Below are 27974 nucleotides of genomic sequence, written 5' to 3' on the forward strand. Positions count from 1 at the left end.
CAACAATTGCAAGAAAGAATTACAATGGATATAAAGATTGAAGGAACTGATATAAAGAAAATAAAATGGCATAATAATTGACCAAGTGAGTCAGCCAAAGCAGCATATGAGGCAGTCACCTCTGTTTCTAAGAATGTGTACACAGTGGGGCCCTGGACCCCAGTGTAGCTGCACCCTTCAGAAGGACTAACTGCTACAATTCAGATGGCTCCAGTCTTGTGCAGCACATACATGCCCCTGTATTGAGAATGGTTTCATACACAGCAGTAAACTATGTACAATATTCAACAAGCAATCAAGATTAAGATAATGATAGCAATTTTTAATGCATTTTAAAAATGAAGGAATTGTTTAGATTTCGACTGGGGAGGGAGGTGTTACCCAAAATATTTTTACATGTCTGAGATTTACAAGTTTTGACTGGGCAAAAACATGAAATGTATCACTCCAAATTATCATGCTTTAAAGCTATTTTGGCACAATTAAGGTACCTTTTCAATGAAAGTCATTCATTACTAATGGAAATCATGGCTAAAAACTGTATTAGGGTCATGAGCTATGCAAGAAAGGTAATCTTATTTAATATTTCCAGACAGTGCCAATACACCCATTTTTAAACCTCTGGTACAATGAATTTGTTCCATACCTCCTGAAAAATGATTATGTGAACAAACTCTTAATGGTAATGGCTCCATCTAGCCAAATGACACAGCTCTCCCCAACAAGCCAGTCCTTTCAGGATGGACAATTGTTTTTCATCTGTCACTCCCATAATCCACCACCACTGGCTATGGTGACTAAAACTGATGGTAGTTGTAGGGAAAAAGATCTATAAGGCCACAGTTGCTCATCCCACCATACTGCAATTCCATTTTATTGAGTATGGTCAAGGCAACACAGCTTAGTTTTAAGATTTGAGTCTGTCATCTTTGCAGGCACTCTGACCACCCACTTAAGAAGTAGTAATATTGAAGACCACAGCCTTCTATGCTAGGATAGTAACTCTTGGTAATACCGTTTGTTCATAGCATAAAACAAAATGGAAAGATTCCACAACCTTCCTGCCATGGTGGTTTAAATCAATACAGCCTGCAGAGCTTGGGAGTGTGAATACATTACCAGGTTTTGTTGGGTTAATGAACTTTTGGCTAATTTAAGAAAGAAAGGCTGGTACAACCTAGGTTCCAAGTACATTACTTTTCATGTGTCAATGCACCCTCAACTAGTCAGTGTAGCTTAACAGATCTATGTAATCAACTCAGATGATACATGAAGTAGGTTATCACATTCCACATACCTGGTATTAAAGGGGATGGGGGAAGTGGGATTGGAAATGGTGGCAAGCACAGATTCCCACAGTCCCAAGAAAAATCCTTTATCCAGTTTAATCTATTTGCCAAAGAAGAGACGCTGCTCCTGCCACCAGCGGCAATTTCCTTCCACACTCAGTGCAAGGGGAGCCCACTCCTCATCTCAGGCTCAATCATGATCAAGAGCCTCCACAGCTGCTGTTTACCCAAATGCAACTACATTTCAGATATCATCTGATTTGGTCCTAAAAGTTCTGAAGCCATCACAGCAGGACTGCATCCACACAAAGAAAAAGCCACCACTTTACTGATTGGGGGTGGGAGAAGAAGCATATGACTCTCTTCAGTTTCTAATTAGTGTTCAAAGAAAACCATAAATAAGGGAGCCCTTTGAAATCCTAGTAAAATTACCCAACAGAACTGGGAAATATTTGCCTGCTTGCACAGGCATTTTACAATATGTTCCAAAATCTGGAAATGGAAAAGTTAAACCATCTCATTGGTATACATGATGATAAATATTTGAGCTGATCAGGGCTTCAGCTGAAACATGCAAGTAAACTCATACTTTCCCCTTTACCAGAGATATTCATTCTCTCCAGTCTAATTCCCCAACATATAAAACATGAGGTAATTCCTTCAGACGACATCAAGCCTTGGTGAGAAGAACCAGGGCTGATGTGCAGATCCACCACATCTGGCTTACACATGCCCTGAAAGCATTATCCGAACAACAAGAAGAACATCAGGCAAGCGGGTGTAAACCATTCTCTAAATCCTTTGGAAAGTGGGGAGCACTCCAACGCTAATTTTAAATTTTCCTGCGATGTTTCCTAGCACAAGGGGAATAACCCAACTTTGTGGATTGGTTATCTCTGCCATTCAGAGAATGAGGCTACCTATAAGTCAAATGAGGGACACAACCTAATCTTTAATGTTGATGTTTTATCTTCAATGTCTGAAAAATAATTTAAAGGTGTGAATGGCCAAGCCTGTGCCTGAGAAGGGTCTGTATAAATAGGATACCATTTCTGAAACTACATCCCCATACATGGTCAAAAGTAAGAGACAGGTGAACCTGAAACTAGCTCCTTGCATGTCCAGCACAGGCTACATGTGCTGAACAGCTAAAGAAGCATTTGGATTAGAGATGCAAGGAACCAATCTGAGATGCAGTTGGTATGTGCATCCAAATGTTTGCCAGCACAATACTACTCTTGCAATAGTTAATAGTGTGTAGCATAGAGATACTGGAGGGGGGGGTGGCAGGCTGGGGTAGGGGGCAAAGGAGCAAATGGCCTATCAAAGTCAATCCTTCAACACTGGCATTTGGGATGTCCCAGTACCAGGGTTTACAATTATTCCTGAGAAAAATCCCATGTCTAGATTGAATGGGTCACAACTGGAACAACGGATCAGTTAATTGGCAAGCTCTTTACATCGCCTGACTCTACACCTGAATGGATCTGTTTATTAAAATCTCTCATAATGCTCAGCTCTGCCACTGCTGGCCAATGGAAGAGCCATTTCTTCAAAACAACTCAAATCACTATTTTATAAAAAGGGAGATAGGAGCAAAAATAAAATAAAATAAAAGTTAGAGTGGTTTTGTTACAATGATCCTTCCTTCTTTCCTCCCATCCTTCAGTTCACTTGCCAGGGTCTCTCCCACGTGCTGGTGGAGATCTGGAGAGCCCCACAATCCTTGACAAGCAAGGGGCAATTATGCCTCTTGCCATCCATGGTGGTCTTCACTCTGAGTAGTGCATGATGGACTCCACGTAGTTCCCTGGGAAGAGTCCTGTTACTCCATTCATGACACCTTCATACCACCCATCATCATTTTTCTTAATGACATAGATGATGGCACCTTCTTGAAAGGAGAGTTCATCCTCCTTGTCTTTAGTGTAGTCATAGATCGCCACAACTAGGAACAAACACAAAAAGAAAAGAGAGAGCTCCTTAGAAAGCCACTGCATGGACTGAAGGTGATTTCAATTTCACAACACTTTCAGGCAGTCCTTCTTTCCAAACAGCAGAGATTTTTCTTTCATGCAGCGATAGCAAACATGTGGCTCTCCAGACCCAGTGGGACTGTGTGATGCCTGACAGCTTTGCATGTTTGTGCTATCTAGTAATTAAAGTAGGGTGCATTACAAATAGTATTTTAGGGTAAAGTAAAATGTGAGAGTAGGGAGGGATGAATGTGTGTGGTAAGCAAAAGTTATGTTGTATGCTAGTTGAATAGAGAGCACGACAACGTTGAAAGGGGAGAACGAGTGTGGAGTTAGGGGGTGTGGTTCTGGTGAGTAGGGCTACAGGAGAGAGCAGGCAGGAATTTAGATTAGCAGTACAATGTAAAGTGAGCTGTTAAAATGAGCACTTTTAGTCAACTCATTTTACAGGATGTCTAGTATAATCAGTTTGTTCAAGCATGCCTGTTCATTTGGCTTAGCCAGCAAGGAGTTTGTGAAAGCGATATGGTGGGAGATTACCTGTAAAAGGTGGAAAAGTAAACTATGTTATTTCTAAAGCATCCTCTTGCTCCTGAGAAGTGGACTTGGGAAAAAGACTATGGCAGGTTATAATTCCCATTATCCTGCCTTATTGGTTTTGCCTTGACTAGGGCTTATGGGGTCTATAGTATAATATCTGGAAAGTCACACACAGCTCTACTTTAGCAATTTCTGATGTAAATGTATTTTCTCCTCCTTTGCCTGAAGCTGGGACATATTAGTATTTCTCCACATATTTTAAACAACTTCCACAATCTCTGACACAGGCCATACTGGTTGAGGGTAACATCTGGAAGTGTCAGAATGCCTCCTTCTAGCTTAAAGAGTCTGTTGTTCAACCAAAAGCCTAAACAGACATTTTGATATTGATAAACATTTTCTTATTGAATACTAGAATTCTCAATAATATGGGAAATAATTTTTGCTTCACTGGAGTCTCATCACAGTACTACAGGGAAGACTTAACACTGGCTGCTCCTACTGGGACTAGACCTTTGCAGATAACACACATACACAACTATTTGGTGAAAGATACATACAACATGACTCAATTTCCATTTCTACATAACAGAAATGGTCTTGGTTAAAATGTAGACTATTGATTAATGTGGACTGAAAAAGAGATGGATGGTTTTGGTGCAGAAGGAAGTTACCTCAAGGAATACTAACTGTATGGAAGCTCCTTCTTCACAATTGTTCACTGACAGAATGGAGAGATAAGTAGAAGGAGAAAAAGCAGAGGGGCTGGGGAGTGGAACACTGAACAGGTATCCTATTCAAAAGAGATCCCCAATCTACAATTCTCTATTAACACTGACTTCACATGCTGGGCTTTCCCTGTTTTTTCACCCAACCATCCAATACAGAACTGCCAACAGATTTTAGTAGACCATCGTAATTCTATTTTACTGCTGCCCACATAATCATGTGGCTGACTGCCATGCAGAATCATCATTTCAGCTGGAATATACAATGCCTTTGTTCAGATCATTAAATCCTAGCAGAATTAGCCAGGATATTCATGAGTTCTGTGTACAGGGAAAGATCCATCTGCTACTATGTCACTCCTCTATTTCCACCAGTGGCAAAACAAATCAATAAGCCACAGGTTACCACAGCAAACTGAGCACTATGTTTAAGGGCTCCCAGAAAGAAAGATATGATTTCTTCCCTTCCAAGACAAAAAAAATTATCTGAATTACTAATATCTTACTTAAGAGCAAGGATAGTAATCATATGGTCCTTCATATGTTGCTGGACTCCAACTGCCAGCATTCCTCAACACTGGCTATGCTGATGGGAGCTGCAGTCTAACAACTTCTGGATGGACTCCCACTCCTACATTAATGGAATTATACATAATTTTACAGTTAGTATGTTTTGCACATTAGCATCTCCTATATGGCACAGCAAAACATATCTGTTTATCTAAGCAACTACAGTTGCCCCTCCAAATCTGCAGACTTGAGATCCGTGGACTTGAAAATCTGCGGAGGGGCAACTGCCATTAACCTCAATGGGGCACGCGCACTCATCCCATTCAAGCCTATGGGGCTTGAATATGCATGAGATTTGGAACTTGCGGGGGGTCCAGAATGGTTCCCCCGCAAGTGACAAGGGGCAAGTGTATTTTTAAATACTATGACTCACATAATATAGTAAAACCTCAAGAGGAAGATAATCAGCACTTACTACGAGTGGATTTTTAAGTTCTTGTTCATGGTCTCTGTGACTCACACAAACGGGGTTATCCTGAACAGTGCCTCTTTCAGAATGTTCCATAGCATTCTGAAGAGTTCTGACAGTAGCCACATCCTCCTCCAGTATCCCTACATAAAGGGATTCCCACCAAAAGCTGCTAGTTCCTTTTCATCTGCTGCTGCTGCCTCATCAGGAATAGCATTTGTGTACTTCAGATTGGAAGACTTCTTCCTTGAGACATCAATTGTCTGCACTGGATTTCTAGCCACACCAGACCTCCAGGCTTTCGCAGCAGCACTGGATTCTTTTAAGAAGTGTGTCAAACACAGCACTAAGGTTCTAGGCCAATGTGGACTTGAAGTGCCCTCAGTGTTAGGTCAAATCCCATATTGGTGCTTTGTGTGCACACTCTGTGGCATTCACACACAAGCTAGATGCAACAAAGAGCTCCACTTTAAAGCTCTGCTTGAAGCCTCAAGAGCCTGAGCATCATTAACAGCCCTCGACATTGAAAGACAAAGCGGGTACTCAACATCAAGCCTCCAGTTCAAAAAAGTCAGTACCATGTATGGAGAAGTCAGCTTCAGTTCCAACCAACATCAGTGCCCCAAACATGAGGCCAAATGCACTTTGGAGACCATTTGTACAGCTAAAAGGGCCAGAGAAGATACTGATAAACATCTCCTTGTTGATAATTAACCTCTGGCAAGTCTCTCAAGGTGGAAGCACAGACAGTGCTGAAGAACAAACACAAGAAGTGATCAAAGGAGAACTCTTTCCCTTTACCTCCTTCACATTCAGTAGTTCCATCATCCACCCATCTCTGGAAGCTTGCCTCTGAAATAGCGTTCAAGAGACTGTGGTATCTCCATAACCAATTTCTCAGAAGCAGTATACTATGGTTACAGAGACTATTTTCACTCAAGATGAGTCAAAAGTCCATGTTTCAGATGGAGAAATACAGGAATCTTCTGTTGTTAGAGTAAGAGATTCTCGTTCTCCAGTTGAGTTTATGCAAAGCCTCTTTCTGAACTTCTATGTCTTCAGTGTCACTTTAATTCTAAGTCATGCTCTTATTCTGGTTCAGACAACTATTCCACCTCATCGTATCAGTACTACCAGACCTGATGACATCGTCGGTCCTGTCAGCGTGTTGTCCATTGCCAAAGATATCGTGGCTATTACAGATATAAATACTCTTCTATTCTGATAGAAGTTCTTCCACTGGTAACAGTAGTTCCAGATGATATACTTACCAGTATAGGAACAGGGTTGCTTCAGCACATCACTCAACACACAGGAGGTGTGATATGGACCGCATCCATTCTGCTGTCATTCCTTCCAGCCAGCAGGGATATGCATCGGTGGATCATACTTCCACCAAGAACAGCCCATCCCAGGATCAGACCCAGTCTCAGTCAATTCATTTTATTCATTTTACTGGATGTAATCCCGCCTTGAACCACAGGGAAAAGCGGGAAATATAAACTATTTATTGTTATTATTATTATTATTATTTCCATCCCAATAGACTGCTTCAAATACAAAAGAGAAATCTGTTTCTTCTATTTCTACCATTGCTGTTGCCATCCAGACTATCTATTTCTTATCGACATCTGGGTCTTCTGGATTGGAATTGAATTCAGATTGTGACAGTGCCTCCCAGGAAGTCCCCTTCAATGGCACTGAGTGCCATGGACCCTTCTTCTCCAGCTAAAGATATTAAGGCATTTGTCAGAGCAGGTTGTGAGGAAATGCCTTCCTCTTCAGTTATCATGGCCTCATATTGTATGCCTTTCTTCCTTTACCTCTTCTAACCAGTCATTTCCAAGCTTTATCAGGATAAAACAAACTGCATCATGATTGCTCCATGTGGCCCAGACAGCTGTTGTTCACACATCTGCTTTATCCATCCCAAGAAAAGTATGTTTGGCCGCCACATAGACCGGATTTCCTCACCCTGTACAAAGGCCGAGTCAGACACATCAATCTCAACACTCTCCACCTGTTGGCTTGGAAGATCCTGCCCTAGATGCCTTACCATTCGCAGTAAGAGATTATCACGACCATGCAACATCCTTCAACGAGGCAGTACTATGACTACAAGTGGGATTAGTTTGTTGCCTTCTTACTTCCACTGTCGATTGATGCACCTGAGTATATTGTCACACATAGGTTGGACTATCTACTGTGTTTGTCGAATTGAGGTCTCTCTTTGTGTTCTGTTTGTTGTCACTTAGCTGCCATTTCAGGAAGTTTTCAGTTTCTTGGTAAGCTTTCTTGTTTTACACGTCCTTCAATTAAAAGATTTTTCAAAGGATACAAGCACCTCATCCTCAAGTATCGAGCCTGGACATGATTTGTGACCAGGTCTGCAGAAGAACCTTCCTTTGAAACTCTACTGATTGTCATTTTGTTGTATGACATTTACAGGAAAAGGTTGCTGTTCTTATGCTTGTTGATTATAGATATGATTTTCAGTAAAGTTTGATTGTTTGCACCGACACTCCCGCCTCCTGCTTCTTGTAGCTTGCTAGTCTCCCATTTGTGTGAGTCGGACACCACGAAGGAGGAGGACAGATTGCATACCTGTAACTGTAGTTCTTCGGATGGTCATGTGAACTCACACAACACTGCCCATCCTCCCCTCATCGTGCCTTGCTAGTTCACATGAATGGTTTTGTCAGCGTCCTATGGAACTTACAGGTTTTGGCACGAAGCTCCTTATGCAATGGACCCTTGCAGTATCCACTGAGGTTTGGTTCCAGGACACCCCAAGGCTACCAAACTCTGTGGATACTCAAGTCCCATTATATAAAAAGGCATAATAAAATGGTGTCCCTTATGGAACACCATTTGGAAAACTCAAGGTTTAAATACTGAATATTTTTTGAATATTTTCAAGGCATGGATGGTTGAATCCATGGATAAAAAAATCAGTGTGTACAGAGGGCCAACTGTATAGGGCTGCTGGAGGGGGGGTGAGGCTACCACCAAAACTCTTCACAATGCTACAGAATGCTCTGAAAGAGGCACTGTGCAAACATAGGATAATCCCATTTGTGTGAGTTCACAGATGACCACTTGACCTGTACTTTCATTTCTTACTAATTAGCAGCAGATGAGAGCATTAAAATATCTGTATGTGAGCCTTTCCCTGGTTATTCAGGAATCCTGGATGAATGAGGAGAGTGCCTGCTATCAGGATTCAGGACAGGTAGAGAAGGAAGAGGAATTTCACAGGGCCTGGCTAATGATGGTATTGCCTGATCTCACATTGAGGAGGAGGAGGAGGAGGATACACTGTCCAACTGCAAAATATTCATTTTATTATGCACCAGCACTTGGCAAAATTTCAAATATAAGAAACAGCTCCAGGCTGAAATGTAAAACCTACTGTGCTTAATTCATGTCAAACGCACAGACAATTTTTTTGTCTTCTGTTGCAACTTTATACTACAATGTCCAGCCAACACACCTTTCTCCAAGTAGGTCCTTGGAGCCCATGGGGGATCCTCTTCAGCATAGGGATCGCTATATTCAACTACAGCTGCTTCTTCCTCTTCATAATCTTCCGGAGGAGGTGGTGGAGGGGGAGATTCATCAAAGACTGGTTCATCTACAGGGGGTGGAGGTGGAGGAGTATCTGAAACTAGAGTAGAACCAAAAAACAAAACAAAACAAAAATTCCTAGGGTTAAATGCCTACATAGCACATTCCATGGATGGAGTGCTTTATAATTCTTCTTTCCCATGTCCCTATTCATTCTTAAACAGGAGAGTGAGGTGGAAAAGGCTAGGTTATGCCTACAATCCAAAGCAGAAAGAGAAAAAGAAGGCCAGGAATCAAGATTTAAATGCTCTTTCAGTTTCAAGTTTCTCACTCTATAATGTCTATAACATTATAGTTCACTGGAGATAATTACTTTCTGCTAGTCTTTCCACTTAAGTGACATTGGACCAATTTTTTTGGAGGGGGGGGAGAGATAATGGCAGTTTAGGCCATTATCCAATACATGTCAGGTTGTCTTCCCAGACATGGGTTGGGGAAGAAAATGCATCACCCTGCTCTCACATGAAAAAACACTGTAAGAGAATTTAATAATCAGCTAAGGAAAAAGAGAGCTACACAGATCAGCAATCTTAGATATGGAATGAGGATATACAGGAAGCAATACAGGCCTGTCATCAACACTGACTATTGTCACTCATCATTTGCACACACAGATGAGTTCAAAGATGATCTCCAAAATCTAGTAGCTCTAAGTAAATCACATTACAATGAAAACTTACTATTTTCCTGAACTCTGGCCACAAATCCCATCAGTGGTAACTGAGGAGTTACCTGTAAGATGGAAGGAGGAGGTGGTGCGAGAGACACTGCAGTGAAGGACAACAAAAAGAGGAACTTCTGATTAGAAACATATTGAACCAAAATATAAAAGAAAAGGCAAGCTTCCTACTAATGGAAGTCAAGTAATTGAATTAAATAAAGTAATTTAAGTAAGCAAATACTTTCTTTTAAAAGGCAATTACTCCTCTCCAAGCAATGGAAGTTCCTAGTTAAGTACAAAAGAGGGAAACTAAAAGTAGTAGAAATTGTAACTGGCCAGTTTAAAAATAACAATACAGAAACTCGCTTTAGCTAGTATTAATAATACAGGCATTTCTTTGAATAAACACTGAATAAACAGTTGACCATCTTAGATCACATGGAGCTTGTCTCTTCTCTGTTTGCTGTTTGACAGAGAGCAAGCAAGAACTGTGCTACAGAACTATGTTTACTTTCTCCCACAGAGCTCACTGGAAGCCTCTCTTGTATGGGAGTGTCAAGCAACTGACCTCAGTCACACAGTTCCTTTGGAGGCAAAACCTAAACCAAGACCCAAGATCCTGCAGACTCAGGAATCAGAACAAGAAGTGGGCCTTGTTCATCTGCTGAGCCATATTCAACGTCAGAGACATTCTCAAGGGCTACATTGTGGCAGGGGAAGGCAAAATGGTAGCACCAAAATACCTGTGTATTTTAATTTCAAGTTCTTATAGAAAGTTCACTAAGCTTTAGGTGAGACAGTCCAAGCTTTTAGAATGGGGGAAATGCACAAAAGCTGGGAAGTCACCAAATGATGCTGTCATGGGGAAAGGGATATGGTCATCTGGGAAGCACCAGAGAGCTGGATTGGGAACCAAGAAGGACTGGATTTGGTTCCTTATTATGAGATCTCCCTCCACCCCTGAATCAGAGGAAGGGGACAGATGCCACCCCCAATCGTCTCAAAATCACAAACTTTCTGACTGAGGAGTGAATGGATGCCTTTGTTTCTATATATGAGAACATTCAGTAAATGTACTGTTTAAAGACCGAGCTGCCAAAGTATGGCCCTTAGGCCACTGAAGTCCAGTATTCACATGCATATTCTCATTTGTCTTTCTACATACAAAATGTCTCTGTAGCTTTCAGTCCAAATGTTGGCAAGCTAACAGTATACATACTTTGGAAGCCACTCTGTTATTACAGGTGCTGGGGGGGGGGGGGGGGTGAACTACCTCAAAAATGTCCCTTCCCCTTTTCTGAACCATATTCTCAAACACTTTCTCCTCATATTCCCTCAGTACAAAATTAACAACCCCTTTTCAGAAGTCTATTTCCAAAGTCCAATTCTTGCTCCCCTACCCTGCCAATTTTTCATGTTCTGGTACTGTGGCAATCTGGGTTGTCCTCACCAGCCCTCTCTCCACAATGGGGCTTTGTCAGCAGCCTTACTGCTCCTACTCAGAAAGAGGTACAAGTCCAGGGATGTCTCTGTCATTGTCTTTGAGCAACTAAAATTCTATGTTTCCAGGTCTCCACTTATTAATCATTTGCTACAAAGAAAGCTACTTTCTTTGGAAATTTATCAGCCTAGCAAGCCTTCTCTTTAAATCATTATTTTTGAAAAGACAGGGTTAATTAGGACCATGCAACCTGTTAACAGATTATTATTTTCCATGCTGTCTCAACAAGGAAACAGCAACTGTTTAAAAGCTGATCCACATAACGAATGTGTGACCAACAGAATCCACAAAGAAATGCTGAGTGCCTAGAAAAGCTTTTATCAGGGGGGAATAAACCCTCAAAAGGTTTGTTTTCCTAAAAGAGTGTTTCAATCACTCTATGGGTGTTCTCGATCCATCTCTATCAAGAACCCTGCATCTTGTACTCAGCATTAATCAGCATTTTAGAAGCTACATTGTATTTACTTTAAGGTAAAGGTAAAGGTATTCCTCATTGACAAGGTTGTCGTGTCTGACCATAGGAGGAAGTGCTTGTTTTCATTACTAAGCCAAAGACCCAGCGTTGTCAGAGACTACTTTATGATCATGTGGCCAGCATGAATGCACAGAACACTGTTTATCTTCCCACCAGAATGGTACCTATCTATCTACTTGTGTTTGCATGCTTTCAGACTGCTAGTTTGACAGAAGCTGGGACTAGTGATGGGAGCTCACCCCATCATGTGGCACCCGGGCCTCGAACTGCCAACCTGCCGATCTTGCAATCAACAGAGTCAAGTATCTTAACCCCTTTAGCCACCACATCCCACACATATTTAATTTACACAATACAGATTAAGTATATATTGTATATACTCATGTATAAGTCTACAAATGTTAGTCGGAAAATTGACGCAAAAAACCCGAGTCAACTTATCCAGGGGTCAGTGTAAGTGCTCTTTCTTCCACCTAGCCTTTAGTGTGAGCACAGCTATCCTGCTGGAAGTTTGTAAGTTCTTTGGCATTGTTTTCCTTTGCTTCATCCTTTAGATCCTTTGTTACATCCCCCTAAGTTTTACCCTCAACTTATCCATAAGTCATCAAAATCCATAATTTTGGCCCCAAAACCTGCCCTCAACTTATACGTGAAGTCATCTACTTATAGTTGAGTATATATGGTACATGCAAAACTGTCCCACATACATATGAATGTGCATGCATACAGGTATCTGAAACTAGCAACCAAAGTAACACACATATATGCCAATGCATACTGTATCGAAAAGCAACTGTCAACTGGAGACGACGTAGGATTAGGTGTGGAAGAGCCAGATTCAAAATGCAATTTAGCCATGAAGCTCAACCTGAAATCTCTGCTACGTTGTTAGTTCTCAGGCTCACATCCCACTACAGCCTATTTGCAACTTTATATTACTTTGATAATTGTTTCAAATAAGCCTCTTAGGCTTAGTGTTCATGAACAAGGCAGATCATAAACCTGTGTTTAAACTGTATCCCTTCAGGCTGCATGTTGTAGTTCGTTCGCATCAAGGAATATTTCCTTATGAAATGACACATCTATCTACAGAGAGCTAGCTTGTCAGAATTTTCTACATTCAGATGAAATGTGCACATTAAAGAACACAAGAGGTGTGAATGTTACATAACACAAGCATCACACCCACTATAAAAAGAAATGGAAAGCCCATGCACATACTGTATCACCTCATCTGCTCTTTCAGGCCTCATAAGAAGCATTAGACACACAGAAGCAGAACTCAAAGTTCTGTTTGATCAAAGCAAGACATCTACTTAAGCAACACAGCTGTAAGGACAATATGATATGGGCCTACTGTATGATAGGCTCTTTCAGGCAGCTTTGTTACCAGCTGAAGTATGAAACTGGCTTCCCCACACTGGCTTCAAGGAAATGGAACTAACTTTGTACAGATTTCCTTCCAAACATCTTGAATGTCAGCAGTTTCCCTTTCTTGTGAGCTTATCATTGGATATACCATATGAAAGGAAATCTTTTGTAGTAAGGATGTAATTCCACTAAAATCTTTGTAGCTGGAGGGAAAAACCAACAATGCAACCCTATCAGATGATGGTATAACCACATGCAGGCAGGGCCACAGCACTGGCATCTTTCTTGACAAGCAGGAGTAGTGAATTCTGTTATGTTCCATCTTACCTGGATTTTGGCTATAAAAGGGCCCTCCATTCACTTGGTTTTGAAGGCTGTTCTGTGAAGTGATGGAGGGAGGACGCCTGTAGGGCAGGGAGCCCCCTATTGTTGGAGGGGTATGTCGAGTAGCCGGTCTGTTCATGCTATAGAACTGAACAGGATGGCCTGTTTTGAAAGAAGAAAAACATTAAGAGGTGAAAAGGAGAATGCCTTGAAACTAAAGACTGTGTTTCTACATACACACATAAAATTCACCGTAAATGAGTGCCTAAAAACAATACCATAGCTATTTAAGCTTGTTCAGATGATTTGGTGGTTGAATATGAATACAAAAGTGCTCAGTTTATAACAAGGCATTTCAAAATGACACAGTAGGCATGCTAGGGAGGAGACTCTAAATGATAACACTTAACACAACACTGAAAAGAGAGCATGCTTTAAGATGATGAATTGTAGTATATTACAATTGTAGTATGTCACAAGGTTTGTTCTTTTACCTGAGAAAGACATTGACCAACATGGAATAGGTATACAACAAGTGTGCCTGATTTTTCAAGATAACCATGTGTGAATAAGCATAATGATGAACTTTGTTGATCAGTTCAGCCACAATGTCTGAGTGAAAAAGCCCCACTTGTTTAGCAGACAATCAGAAATTGCAGAATAACTGAGAAAGGTATGCCCAAGTGAATCACTCCCAGGGTGCTCCAAGTTTGAATAGACTTCAACAATCACGGAACAGTGAATTTTTCATGCATGGTTACTGACTAGCCTGAGCCACTGCAACTGACCTGTTTTTTGGAGATGGGTTGTCCCTCCCTTTCCCCACTTCACTTCACCCCTCACTTTCAAATCCAAGAGCAACATTATGGTTAGGTCTAGAGCAGGGGAATACTTTTATAGATGTCAGTGAAATAAGCCTGAAAAATCAATTTGGCTACCAGCTAATCATGTTTTTTCCTCTTAAATATTTAAGCACCTTACATACTTACCATTTAAAGGTTTATCAAAACTGTATTGGGAATATCTGACACATTAAGAGCTAGCTACAATGTGTCTACAAAAAGCTGAATTTAAATATTTGAAGGCTCCTGTAAATAAGTTACTCAGATTAGTGAACAGATGTCAGAGTAACAACTATTAAGAACTATGGTAAAAAGATACATATTTAGACATTTTTCAAAGCACATATCTGCACCTCATACACAGAGGTACAATAACCCAAACTATACGATAACACACAAGCTGTACTATCAGCACGCTGAGAGAGAGAGATGCCAGACTAAACTAAATCACTTACCAATATTTGCCTGTTCACAGTCTTAAACTGGCAAAATGTCACTTGCCAATTTGGCCTGCTTAAGCTTCCATTTCACTAAATACTGAATGAAAAGACAAACACTCTCATTTTCCAAGAGCTCATAGAAAGCAAAAGCTACTGGTCCAGTGTGATATGTCATGCATAGATTTTTGTTGAACGGACCATGTAATAACTTGTCCCAAAAGAACACAATTTTCCCACAAATGACATCAACACAGAACACTCATAAGATTTGAATGTTAGAAAACAAAATCTCTTTCTCTCAATGGGGGGAAAAAGGATAAATATGGATATCCATTTAATGAAAGATGTGAGGATAATTTGACCATCCTTAGGCAGCAATTGCATCTTGGCTGAGCTGCTTGCAGAGAGCAAGAGACACTCACCTGCAGAAGGAGCGGAAGAGGCAGCAGGGGGAGTTGGAGAGGTGAAGCCATCAGCAAGGGGTTGAGCCCCTGCGGCAGTAGCAGCAGCAGCATCTGGGGCAGCAGAGGATGGGACGGTAGCAGGAGTGAGAGCGGTGGGAGCAGGGACAGAAGTAGCAGGAAGGGGAGAAGTGCCAGCCGAGCTGGCAGGGGCTAAGTGGAAAGAGGGGGAAGAGGAGGGTTAATAGGGGGGTAAATAACCTGTCCAGGTTAGCAAGGATTAGAAAAGCTTTTTGAAGATTTTGTGTTAGATGTTCAATAAATTCTTAAAGTTCTATCAAAAAAAATGTCAGGAGGAGGATTAGAAGAATGACGTTTATGTGAAGGAAAGGGTGTGCCTCAAACACACAAAGAAAATAGGGAAAATAGAAACACTTTGCTCCTAAATCTATAAATCTAAATGACTGTCTTGGGCAAACCCAATACAGTGGTACCCCGGGATACGAATTCACCGCGTTACGAAATTTCCGGGGTACGAAAAAGTTAGATTTAAAAAAACTGTTCCGGGTTACGAATGATTTTTCGGGTTACGAAAATCTTTTCGGCGCGTTTCGGCGCGAAATTCAAAGCGCGGCTAGCGGCTAGCGGCTTTCCAGCGGCTTTTCGGGTTGCGAAATGTATCGGGTTACGAACGGCGCCGCGGAACGAATTAAATTCGTAACCCGAGGTAGCACTGTATTAGCCTTATTTAAAATAAGTTCACTGACATTAATAAGGCCTATCTTAGTTATGGCTAACCTGTCTCATTTGTTTCAATGGGCCTGCTCTAGGTAGAGGTGATGCTGGATTTAGTCCAATATTTATCTCATGGTATAGACTCAACACTGTATGCTAGAGGAAATTGAACTTTTTAAGCCAACCTCTACGTCAATTATTATACAGTGCTTTACTTCGCACCTTTTCCCCTTCCCAGATATTTGTGCTGGCCTTAAGCACTCCGGTCCACAAGCGCCCCTTTTCTGATTCCCCCAGAAGAGTTAACTGCCCTTCCTGGAAGCTTACAGGAGTAGCAATACAGCTTTCAAATGAGTTGCAGGGGCCCCTTTAATTGTTTTAACATCAGAAAATAAACATTTCTCAAAACAAGAAGTGGACTCCCAAAGACCTCCAGCTTTTTGAATCTGGGAATTTTTTGTAGTCCACACAGCACCTGGAGGAATCCAGAGACAGGAACATACAGTACCCTCTAGAACTGCTACAGTTCCCTATGCCTGCTTAATCATTTTTAAAAATAATAATAATAATAATAATAATAATAATAATAATAATGAAATTTATTTGTATCCCACCCCTCTGAGAACAATCGGGGTGGGATACATCAAAGAGGAAATGCTATACATTCCTTATTTTAAGATCATAACTTATTTGTCAATGTCATTTTTTGTCTTTTGTTGAGCGCACAAATAAGACACAATGTCAAAATCTGCTTAAATGAGGGGGAGACACAAATGTCTCTATTATTACAACTGATATAGAAAAATAATAATCTTTAACCATGTGGAAATACAGATTAACATATCACTTGCTATAATCCTGTAAGGATTTTGTTGCTTTCAAGGGAAAGAAAAAACTTTAAGTGAAAACTTGCACTGATTGTACTGATCATGACTTCACTGTACTCCGGAAAATCAGAATGAGATCAATTATAACCTATTTTGTATTCCTGTATTTCTTCACTCATCAATTCAATAATGTTAACAACCCAAATATTTTCAAAACATTGACAATAATCTTTTCATATTCATAATTCTATGACATTGTTTGTATAAAACCAGGATGGGCAACTAGCCCTCCAGATGATTTCCGGCCCACCATTCCCATCAGCCCGAGCCAGCACAATTTTGAGGGATTATGGGTATGGCAGTCCAAAAATATCTGGAGGCCAAAGCAGCACATCTGGATTATAGAGGATAATTAAATTTTCCAATAATTGAGGGCACTTGCACCTGATAATTCACTCTACCCACTGCAGTCTGGGTGGAAAATTAAGCTCCTATTTAGGCCTGAACTTTCTATTTGCACAAGAGATCTCTATTTGCATTGACCAATGGTTTCATGCATTAATGAGGGTCAAAATGCAGCATATGCAATAGTCTCTGCTACACAAAATCCAATGTCTCTTCTCTGGTATAAGAGGATGTAACTAGAAATGTTGGATTGCAATCTCGGCATCAGGCCAAATGCTTGGATCTGTGAATCCACACTCAACCAGTTTTGTTAAGAAATGAAAAGAGACATTTTGTGGAAATATCTGGCCAACATACTTCTGTTTATATTCCTTAAATGGCATTGTCCATATCTCCTCACAATGGACATAAGAGTAGTAAAGGCAAGACTTTAAACAAGAGTTGGAAATGTAAGAAGAAATATAAAACACTTATTTATCTTCCAAGTTGGCACAGGGCTGAAAAAAAAATGACAAACCAGAGCAATGGTCACTTACCATGAAGGTGACAGAATCATAGAGTTGGAAGAGAACACAAGAGCCATTTAACCCCCTGCCATACCTTCTTCTGAAGAACAGAGAAGTCTTCCAGTGTTACCCTTGGCACCTCCCAGAACAGAGGGAGAAGTCGTATAACATGTAGATCTTTACTGTGGATTCCTTCTCTCTCACACACACACACACACCGTTTGTACAGTGGACCCTTGTTATACACTGGGGTTTGGTTCCAAGATCCCCTGTGTATAATAAAATCTGTGTATGCTCAAGCCCCGTTAAATATAATGACATAGCAAAAAATGGAATATCGAGATTTGATATTTGAAATTTATACTTTTTTGGAACATTTTCAAACCGTGGATGCTTGAATCCATGTATAAGGGTCGACTGTACCTTCAACATGATTCTTCTGTTTCTGGACAATACCAAGGATTACCCACTTTGAGTGGACTGCTTCCAGAAAATTTATTTATTTACCTTCCAGAGAATATATGCATTTCCATAGTAACTCCTTATTACTAGGATAAAGTTCATCATTATAAATTGCAGGACGAGCCAAGCTTCCCATTTACCTGGATACACACTGGGTGGGGACGGAGTTGGGACAGCAATAGGGACTCCCACACTTCCACTTCCACTGTTCTCTCGACTGCTGCTCCTACTGCTGGGGTGGCTCCCTCCACTGCTCCCACTGCTGCTAAAGAAATCAAAACCACCAAGGTATTTATATTCTATTCGGTGTGGGACTTACAAAAACAGGCTTACAATGAAAAGGCTGGCTAAATCTGCAGTTTTGGGGACAAAAAAAATACTTTTCAAAAGCATTTGCTAATGACTAAGCAAAAATTGGAATGCACTTCCTGGAAGGTAACCCTGCCTGCTAAATTTTAGGAAAGTGCCTCCAAGAGACTATCCAAAGAGCAGTGGCAATATGGCTCTTGGGTGAGAAAAGTACAGGCCTCTGTAGAAAGCTGGTTTCACATCCACTGTTCCCTAGGCAAAAAACAATTTTCAGGACAATGCAATGAAATCTTGGGAACATGCTTTTCCTCCCTTCCCCACCCATTTTAGCCAATTTCCACAGTAAAGTCATTTTACCAAGGCTATTTACAAGCTATTATATGACTTATGGAAGTCTAGAAAGAAATGAAATCATCCATGTTTCCTGTAGTTAACTAAACTATCTGTCACTTCAAAATCACCTCTAATTTTTGCAAGCAACAAAATCAGCATGAAATCTCTGGCTTCTAAACATTTATATTATGAATGAGAGTTTCATTACATATGAGCAGATAGTCCAATATAGTCCAACTATAAAAATTAAGACCGGATGCCTCAGAGTAGACAGGCCAATAATAAAATGGAATTAGATGCAAGCATACTGAAGAGCTTATTTGTCCTGTTGCACAAGTCAGCTAGTAAAGTGTATACTGCTTCTGAACAAACTCTTCTTAGACATATCATTTCATATTGTACATTGTGTACATTAAGCAGCATGGTCTCCCTCAGACTCCCAATGGATTTCCCAGGAAATCACATGAACATATGAAGGTCTAAGTGAAGGGATGGGGGTTAAAAGCAGATTGCTATAAACTGTGTTGTGTGTCTTAATTACTGTTAATATTTGGCGCAGGAGCAGACTGAATACCTGTAAGTGCGATTCCTCTGATTCACAGAAGCTGTTCTAACAGGGCTCTGCTGCGAGGGAGCCATATTACGGGTAGGGCTAGGTACATAGTCATTTGGTACCACTGGAGGACGCACTGGCTCCAGTGTGCGATAGGGAGAGTGACGCCTACACAAGAAAAACATATGTATGGAAGCAATTTCAGACAATGAAATACACCAAAGACCTTTGGGCAAGGCTGTGTATAATTCCTGCTCGCTGAACAGTTTGAAAATGCATAGGGCAGAACCCGGTCCAGTGCAAGTGCAGCACCGGAGGAGGATCCCCTTAGACTAAATACAGTCCAGTTTTCCCCTGTAGGTGCACACGTAAGCAGTGCACAAAGATCTGTGCATGCCCCCCGTAATCCCATCCTACCCTACCTGCCTTTCACCACAAAATGGGTTGCTTTCTGTAACCTGTACAGAGCAGATAGGGCAAGCTGGATAAAGATTCAGAAGGCATGCACACAGCAACCATTTTCCCTTGCTGGCCTAGCTGTGCCACCTGTGACACATCTGTGCATGCAGGTAGGGTGGGCAGGGGGAAGTAAAGTGGGAGGCAGGACTCTGCTGAGCCTATAAGACCCTTCCCCATCCTGGTACCGTGCCTTCAGTGGACCTAATTGGATCCGTGGATTTTTTCTATCCATGTATTATAAGATAGTTAGATCAGCTACTTACTCCAAGTATACAATCAAAAATAGAGCAGAGTTTTTAATAGTATAAACCTTACATTATAAACAAAGCATAAAAGGCTCCTGCAGAAATTCACTTGGCTTATCACCTTCTCTTGGCAATAGTATGAAATATTTTATCTGCCTACCAAGAAGAGAAAACAAGACATCTCCAAACCCCAGTGCCATTTTTAACCACTTACAGGCCATGAGACAATAGTAACAATGATAAATTATTTTTATTTGCTTCCTTGGCATTTTCCCCATCCACCTTTTGGTGAATTTAAAGGTGTACTTACCCAATGGTCCCTTTCCCTGACATTGGTGGACTGGGTGGTTTCTGGGTGGGCGGTGTGGTACGAGGCAGACCACCCATTTTCATATTCTGTGTACTAACCTGCATGAGAGGTAGTGGAAAGAAAAACAGACTACACTGAAAACAATAAGGATGAAACAAGATTCCTTTGTCAACTGATTTATCTTTATCACATTACTGTATTATTTTATTCACAACCTTAAAAGAAGCTAATTATTTTTAAATACTGTAGGAATGCCCTTATATGCTATCTCTACCATGCTCAAAGTTATTAGTTGCACTCAGAGGACCTATGGTTATATGGTGTGTTTAAGAGTTGTTCTGACTGCCTTTGCTTTTAAGCTATCTAATTTAAATTTAGATCACTGGCAATGTGCTGGCACACACAAAACATTTCAGGGCTATCAAGACAAGAACGTACATGTAGCCTGCATTCTACATCTACTTACATGCAGTAAAGCATACTGAACTTCCCATGTCCACTACAAAAGATCTACTCACTAGACTCCATATAGGACCACTTCTCATGACTACAATTCTAGCAAAGGAATTCTGTGTGTATTTTCAGGAGGAACACTGCGTCCAGTGGTTGGATTACACCTGCAATCTCATGTCATCATGCAAGACAAATTGGGTTTCTGGCCAGACCCACAGGCCCAAAAGCTGGGTGTGGCTGGATGTTTTCTGCCATATATATCAATGGATAGCAAGTGCAAGTTTGATACAGCATAATATAAGAAGTGTCCCTCAAAAGAAATATGATCTGACGTCCATAAAACCACTCATTTTTTCATCGGAGTCTTGCATGGAATTTTACTAGACATACCTACAACAGAGAATGTGTTCTTAACTATATGAAGCTCTTTTACTATAAGCAGTTCAAAAACACAGGTATAAGAGTCATAAAAACTAGTAATTCCTTAAATACAATTAATCTAGTATCCCCATTTGGGGGGGGGGGGGGTTGCAAATCCTTTGCCAAGCTTTGATGAATTTCTCATTCTGCTGGGGGGGGGGGGGAGCAGATCTTTTTCAAAGCAACAAGAGCAAATATTATAGTGGGGCATAACAGTGTTGCTGCACCAATGGCTATCCTTGTTCTTGCCAAGAAAGGGTTGATTTGGTATAGCTCCCTCTGGTGCATTTCTCTCTACTAGGCTTAAAGGAGCCGCAATGATCAGCATGCATCCATAGAAGCTATTTCTCATACAACAGCTGGAGGCAGGCTGCTTTCTAAAACAGGAAAGGATGGGCCTATCCCACCTTCTACATGCCAGATTCATCTTTAGGCACAGTTGCTGTGGCTCATACGGTTGCAATAAGAAAGGAGAACAAAATGGGAATGCCATAAATGTCCTACAGTCAAAGCTATGCTAAACACTGATGCAAATCATTACTAAAGGGGCCCATTCAGACTTTGAACCTTAAACTAAACATTCCAATGTTGTTGGAGGGAAATACTTACAAGTATCTATTCTGATGCCATAGATCTGAATTAACATTTTTTACAAATCAGCTTTATTTTTAACATCTGTAATTTTACTTGAAACAACCCAATTAAACATTAGTTTGACCTTTAAAAAAGACAGAGATGATCTTCCTAATATTTATTGCCATAAAAATGATAATTTCACCAGCAGCTGGTGGCTCATTTTATAGATCAGTTTTAGGAGAGGCTGATGACAAATTACACTGCAGGTGCTGTAAATACAGGTAACAATAACTACATGTCTTCAGCTGATCAACATCAACGTGAATTGATCTAAGAAATAAACTCTGTTTATAGCCATATAAATTACAAACAAGAGAAACTGCAGTGACTTGACAGTTTCATATGGCAGCCTAAATCCATCTGCTAGTCTCAGCTAGAATGGACTCATGAGGGCTAACTTACCATTCAGCAACGAAGTGAGTGGGCCTACTCTAGTTTAGACTAAGAATTTGTTTTATACCAGAAAATGTCCGCTATTGCTACAAGTTAAAATGATGAAATCTGTATTCACATCCCTAAAATTCCTTCTTTTTTAAATAACATTTTCTTTTAGTATGTATCAAGATCATGAGATGAAAGTCCCTGGCTTTCAAACCAACATTAGCATATAATTTAAAAAAAAACAAACTCAACACTAAATACTGTAATTTTTTCACCTGCAATTTCACCTCCTTAGGATCCAAGCTAAAATCAATTTAAAATTTGAAGAATAAACTCTTTATATGATTGAATCAAATCCAGTACAGTGGTACCTCGGGATACGAAATACCCAGGTTACGAAATTTTCGGGATACGAAAAAATCCCATTGGAAAACATTGTTCCGGGTTACGAAAGTTTTTTCGGGTTACGAAAAAACTTTTGGTGCTTTTCGGCGCGATTTCACACGGAATCGCGGCTTTTCCCCATTAGCGCCTATGGGAATTCGGCTTGCGAAAGCCTTTCGGGTTACGAAATTGACAGCGGAACGAATTAATTTCGTAACCCGGGGCACCACTGTACTCAGGACCAACACAGTTTCTATTTGGAAAGCTATCAAAAATCTTGGGTAGTTTCAATTAAGGAGCCAAAACAACAAAATGGACATGGCAGATTAAGGGACTTTGGGACAATCTCTAAAGAGCTTTAGAATGGAAATCTTAACAATATGGGAACTGTATCAGACAGGTAAATAATGTTTATACATGTTGTCACATGTGCCCTTAACTTTGAAGTGTATGTTCTCACTACTGAAGAATATGTTCTCACTCTTCTATCCCAGGTACATGGAACAGAAAGGCATGATCAGCCACAGATTCTCAACACATGTACACAAGAGGGGGGGAAATCTATGGAGCTGTTTTAATATGACTATGTGCACTATAACCATATGGTTCTCAAAGTTTATTTTCCAGAAATTCTTAGAGAAAACATTTCTCTAGGCATTTGTAGGTCCTCTAAAGCAATTCTAGGGTCAACTTCCAGTGGATGTTGACCGGAGAGATGCACTGGATGATCTAGCAATTCCTAGATGGATATTCTCTCCAATTAAAAAAAAGTGTTGGTTTTGTTTTGTTTTTTAATTTGTGATTTTTCCACATTCAGAGGGGCCCTGAGCCTCTAACCCCAGTGAATGTGGAGGGTCCACTGTATTACTATTTCATTTCAACTCCATGTTCTTAATCCAGAGGGCCATTAAGTCATTTCGGTTTTCCCAGTGAGTAGGGCTTCTCCAGGACATATTGCAAACATCCAAAAATAATAACAACAGTCTTCTCCAGGAAAAATTAAACTTTTTAACCTGACAGAAAAGAGTTTTTTAAAGGATTATTTACATTATACTGAACAAAGGAAAACAACTCTTAGTTTCAAAAAGCTGTCTTAGAAATCAGAAATGGTTTAAATTTTGCTAAATTTATTACACTGCTCTGGCTGAAAACCATCTATATTGGTAAGAAATTGGGAGCACAAGAAGAAAAGTCTCCACAAATCAAATGGAGAGTCAAATAAGACAGGCCTCTAAAATAGCGTTCAACTCTTGAACAGGATAACCTGAGTAATTGCAAGTAATATAATAATATATAGTTTATTTATATTTTCCTGCCTCTCTCAGATGGATCGAGGTGGCATTACAGTCTGCTAAAATACATACATCAATGCTTAAAATACATATACAGTAAAAGAAACAAGAACGTGGGGGGCTGCAGGTCCCTCTGTCACATACATTTGTCCCCAAAGACTGGGATGAAGGAAAGGAAATGCCCCCTTCCCCAAGACACTGTTCTGATTGCAGAATCACCTTTTCATTGCTCCAAGTCAGTGAAATGTCTTTATGCTGAATGGGGGTGAAAGTCAAGAAAACAGCTGTAGGGAAGATTTTCTTGTTCCACCCCAAATCCTAAAAGAAAGCCTTGGGAAGAAAACTTAGGCCAGAATACTATTGGTGACATATGGTCCATGTGAATCCTGTTAGTGACATTTCTGGCATAACACAACCATATGTACTTTTAAGTTGATTCCACTGCTTCTTTGCTCAACATTCCCATCATGTAAGACAGCTTCACAGCGCTGGAACACTCACCTGAAGCCATTTTCTACCAGAGAGTCAGCCATTTAACAGCAAGAGAAAACTGTGGGATGCTCAAGCAGTGTTAAACTACCGTTCTATAGCTGGGAGAAGAGATAAATGGAGATCTGACAGGGCAATGGCTCCTCTTTTATTCACAACTGCACAATGACAGCCAGATACCAGCCAGTTGTCATAAGGATGTGATCTGGCACTGAGAAACTGACTTCTGGGGGCAGGGGAGATAGCACAACAGAAATCCAATGCTGGAACATTACACTCCAACCGCACAAAGGAAGGTTTCAGCCTAAGTGTCCATACAGAGGGTGGTCTCAGTTGCAACACTTTCTATACAAAACAATATGTTCTTGCAACTTGTATGTGAAAAGTGCTCAGTGCCTGGGTTAGAGCTATTAATGTAAAGAACAAGAAGCCATGGGGAACTAGTAGCCCATGGATTACATGAAATCAGAGATATGTTAGCCTGTTCTGCCTCTTCAATCCTGGCCCAAGTAGAGACAGGACAGCTCCTTCTCCCATGGGCTGGTAAAGTGCTTTATAAGTATGGATCTAGCCAGATAGGCTTTTTTAAAAGTCACTTTTGCTGTACAAGTGTGTGCACACAGATTTACATTTACACAGGTGGAGTGGATGGGTAGACTGATGAGACATATATATACTAATGGTGAAAGATGTGTGTGAAAATCTGTATACATAGATCCCAACCCCATCTCATCTATGGAGTGGGTGCACGTTAGTGAGAGGCATAAGATGGTGGCAATAATCGTAAGAGAGTAACTGTAAGATGGTTCTGGCCATGCCCACTGCTGACTTGCAGCTCCCAAGAGAGGGCTTGAGGGAATGCAGCCCTCTGGGAAAAAAGCATTTCTTGGTCCTGCACTAGGGCATATACTTATCAGCCAAACCCTAAAATACTTCCATTTCAAGACAGGAGAATGCAATTCATAATTTGTAAGCTCTGCAGGGGGGAAAAACACCTTTCAAATATAGCCTAGAGGGACACAGTTGTCACATATGATACAGCTGCCTCTATTATTAAAAGCTACCTTAGGCCCAGAACAGACGGTCCTGAAGAGGCGTGCCACAGCCAATTTTAGGGTTAGGGACCGCACACCAACTGCACGATCCCTAACCCTAGAATGGCATGGTGGCGGCCTAATGGCAGCGTCCCATCTACACAGGTGCCGCCATCTTGGCGTAAGTAGTGCGCAGCATATAGACGTTGCTGCGCATTGCTTACATCACAGGTGCGCCCGGCAACCCAAAAAGAACCCATTTTTTCCAGGTTCTTTTTGGGGCAGAGGGATGCCAGGCAGTTTAGCTGCTGTGGCATCCCTCCAGAGGAAACACCTGCTGCCAGGCCGCCCTTTTGGGGCGGTCTGTCCCAGGCCAATGTGAAAGCATGAGTAAGCCAATGGACACATATTTTCCTGTTGAAAGGATCTTGAAAAGCTAAGGTGAATGTGACACAACTGCTTTGTAGGCTGACAGGCATGCAGGCCAACTTCATATTTATCCAAATTATCCACTACTTCTTTAGCATTACTTATATTTTAGTCTAACAACAAACTTAGAAATTTGAGAGCGTCTTGCTCACATATTTGTCCCTATCTACAGTCCTGCTACATCAAACTGACAAATGGACAGTAGACATTGCTTAGCTGGTGCAGCAGCTGGGAAATGCTAACTGATAGTATAATTTCTCTTTTAAAAAAACATGCCTCACGTTACTTTTGATTTTGCAAGATAGAATATGCTTGCAAATTCATGTACCACTCAAAGGCAGTCAATTCACATCATACAACAGACAAAAAGATTATTACAGAGGGGGAGATCTAAGTATAAATGTACATCTTATTTTTCTCATGAAAACTGTTGAGCTTTCTTTACTTTACTAAATTAGAAAAAACAACTAAGAAAGTTATTTACGACTGTATAATCCCCACACCCTATGAAAAATTAACACTCTCCCCATATGTAACAGTCTGAAGAACAAGAATGAAATCCAGCCCTGTCGTTTCTTACCTTAAATCTAAGCAACCACTTAATGCATAAATGAAGCAAATAAAAGAGGTAAAGAAGAAAAGCATTGAAAGGTTAGTTGAAACTTCAGGATATGAAGAGAGAAGGGAAAAAAGAAAGAAGTTAAGCATTTAGCATCAACAAAATAATGTCTCAATAGATCACAGAAAGAGTGATTAAAGCAGAATGTGTCATGAACAAAAGGTTTTCAAGATGATTTTTTTATAAAGTTACAGGCTAACAGAATCATTTTAAGACACTATTAATGTAAAAGGGGATTAACACCCAATGTTTCAAGCATTGCTCCTTGATATACAGCAGAACTAGTAGCCCATGGGGGACTAGTAGCCCATGGACTACTAATTCTCTTCTGCCAGCCAATCTTGTTACTAAATAAACTAATTTAAACTTAGCGTAGATTGCAGCAAATCTGACTACTGCACATACAAATTGTTACTACAATCATTATTTGTTATTTTTAATTAAAGGGTGTATATTTTTCCTCCTGAGAAGAGAGGTATGGCATATTTCACAACTCTCAGGCAATACTAGACACAGTGAGCATTATCAAATTATCTAAAGTTCCAGTACATTACAAAACTACTCCTTAGCCTTAGCCTATGCAAATTTCATGAGCCCTTTAGTGATGTTTTCATGAAGCTGCATACATTAAAGTTGACTGTGTCAACTATACATAACAACAGACATTTTGACTTCTTAAATTAATGCATAACATTTAGAATTTTGCTATCTACTTAGTTCAATAAGCAAACTGGTCTTGTGACCAAAAGACAAGCTATACTTTTAAGATATAAACGAAAAATATGGTTCCACAAGAGAGTCTACACACCTATTGTTAATGCCCTGTCCTGCTAGGGGTTCTCTCTTGCAGGCTTAAAAATATCTGATTTTTCCCCTAGAATAAAACTGCAGATTTAAGTGATCACCCTACAGAGTTCACTACAAATACTTAATTCTTCTCATTTTTCTCTGTCCTGCTCTTCTGCTAAAGGGCATTAACATTAGTTAGCAGATTAGAGAGAGATGTAGTTAGATTTTATTGGTTAGGTAAAGAACTACCAATTCATCATGTCTGGAAAAAAGATACTGGATTATATCCTACAATATCCATCCACAAGAACACATTTTACTAGTAGAATGGATTCTCCATCTCCCATTTCACCTCATCCTGTGAACTCCTCTTTTCTCAAGGGTTAGAGATCTTCCCAAGCAGATCTATACAAGCAAACAGAAGTCATGTATACAATGCTGGATGAAGCCCATACAGATTATCAAAGATGGTATAATATTATCAATACTTGCTATATATTTTTCTACATTCTTCCAAAGTAGTGTGTTACCCAAATATTTCCTTTTGGGTAGGGCATGTATGCTTGCTGTTACTTGTCTACCTATTAGTTAAATTATAGAAAACAGAACAGGGAATGGACAACAATATTGTTCCACACTGCAATGGTAATCATGACTGGTAGAGCCACTTCCAATTCTATATTTACTTTCCAACACTTGAGAAACTGATGTTTGTTCTAATATTTACAGCAGGGCTCCCATATACATGAA

The 27974-nt window shown here is 40.4% G+C and overlaps 1 protein-coding gene across 12 annotated transcripts in view; it reads right to left on the reverse strand.

Annotated features, from left to right (window-relative positions):
• Positions 1–301: 301 nt before the first annotated feature.
• The window catches only part of LOC149313572 (abl interactor 2), a 61400-nt gene continuing 33727 nt past the window's right edge, over positions 302–27974 (reverse strand). The window contains exons 4-12 of one of the 12 annotated variants that reach the window (XM_089519351.1): positions 26397–26414; positions 20299–20396; positions 19306–19452; positions 18230–18354; positions 15176–15367; positions 13475–13633; positions 9820–9906; positions 9006–9146; positions 302–3237 (exon numbers count right to left, since the gene is read on the reverse strand). In XM_089519351.1, coding sequence (XP_089375477.1) covers positions 3062–3237; positions 9006–9146; positions 9820–9906; positions 13475–13633; positions 15176–15367; positions 18230–18354; positions 19306–19452; positions 20299–20396; positions 26397–26414 — 1143 coding nt within the window. In that variant the 3' untranslated portion in view covers positions 302–3061. Of the gene's footprint in view, positions 3238–9005; positions 9180–9819; positions 9907–13474; positions 13634–15175; positions 15368–18229; positions 18355–19305; positions 19453–20298; positions 20397–26396; positions 26415–27974 lie in introns of all 12 variants that reach the window. The other 11 variants (XM_089519349.1, XM_089519350.1, XM_089519354.1 and 8 more) reach the window with 11 other exon arrangements.

This window comes from Sceloporus occidentalis, unplaced genomic scaffold (genome assembly GCF_023333645.1).
Source record: "Sceloporus occidentalis isolate IW3139 unplaced genomic scaffold, rSceOcc1.0.p SCAF_4, whole genome shotgun sequence".
Classification (NCBI taxonomy): Eukaryota; Metazoa; Chordata; class Lepidosauria; order Squamata; family Phrynosomatidae; genus Sceloporus; species Sceloporus occidentalis.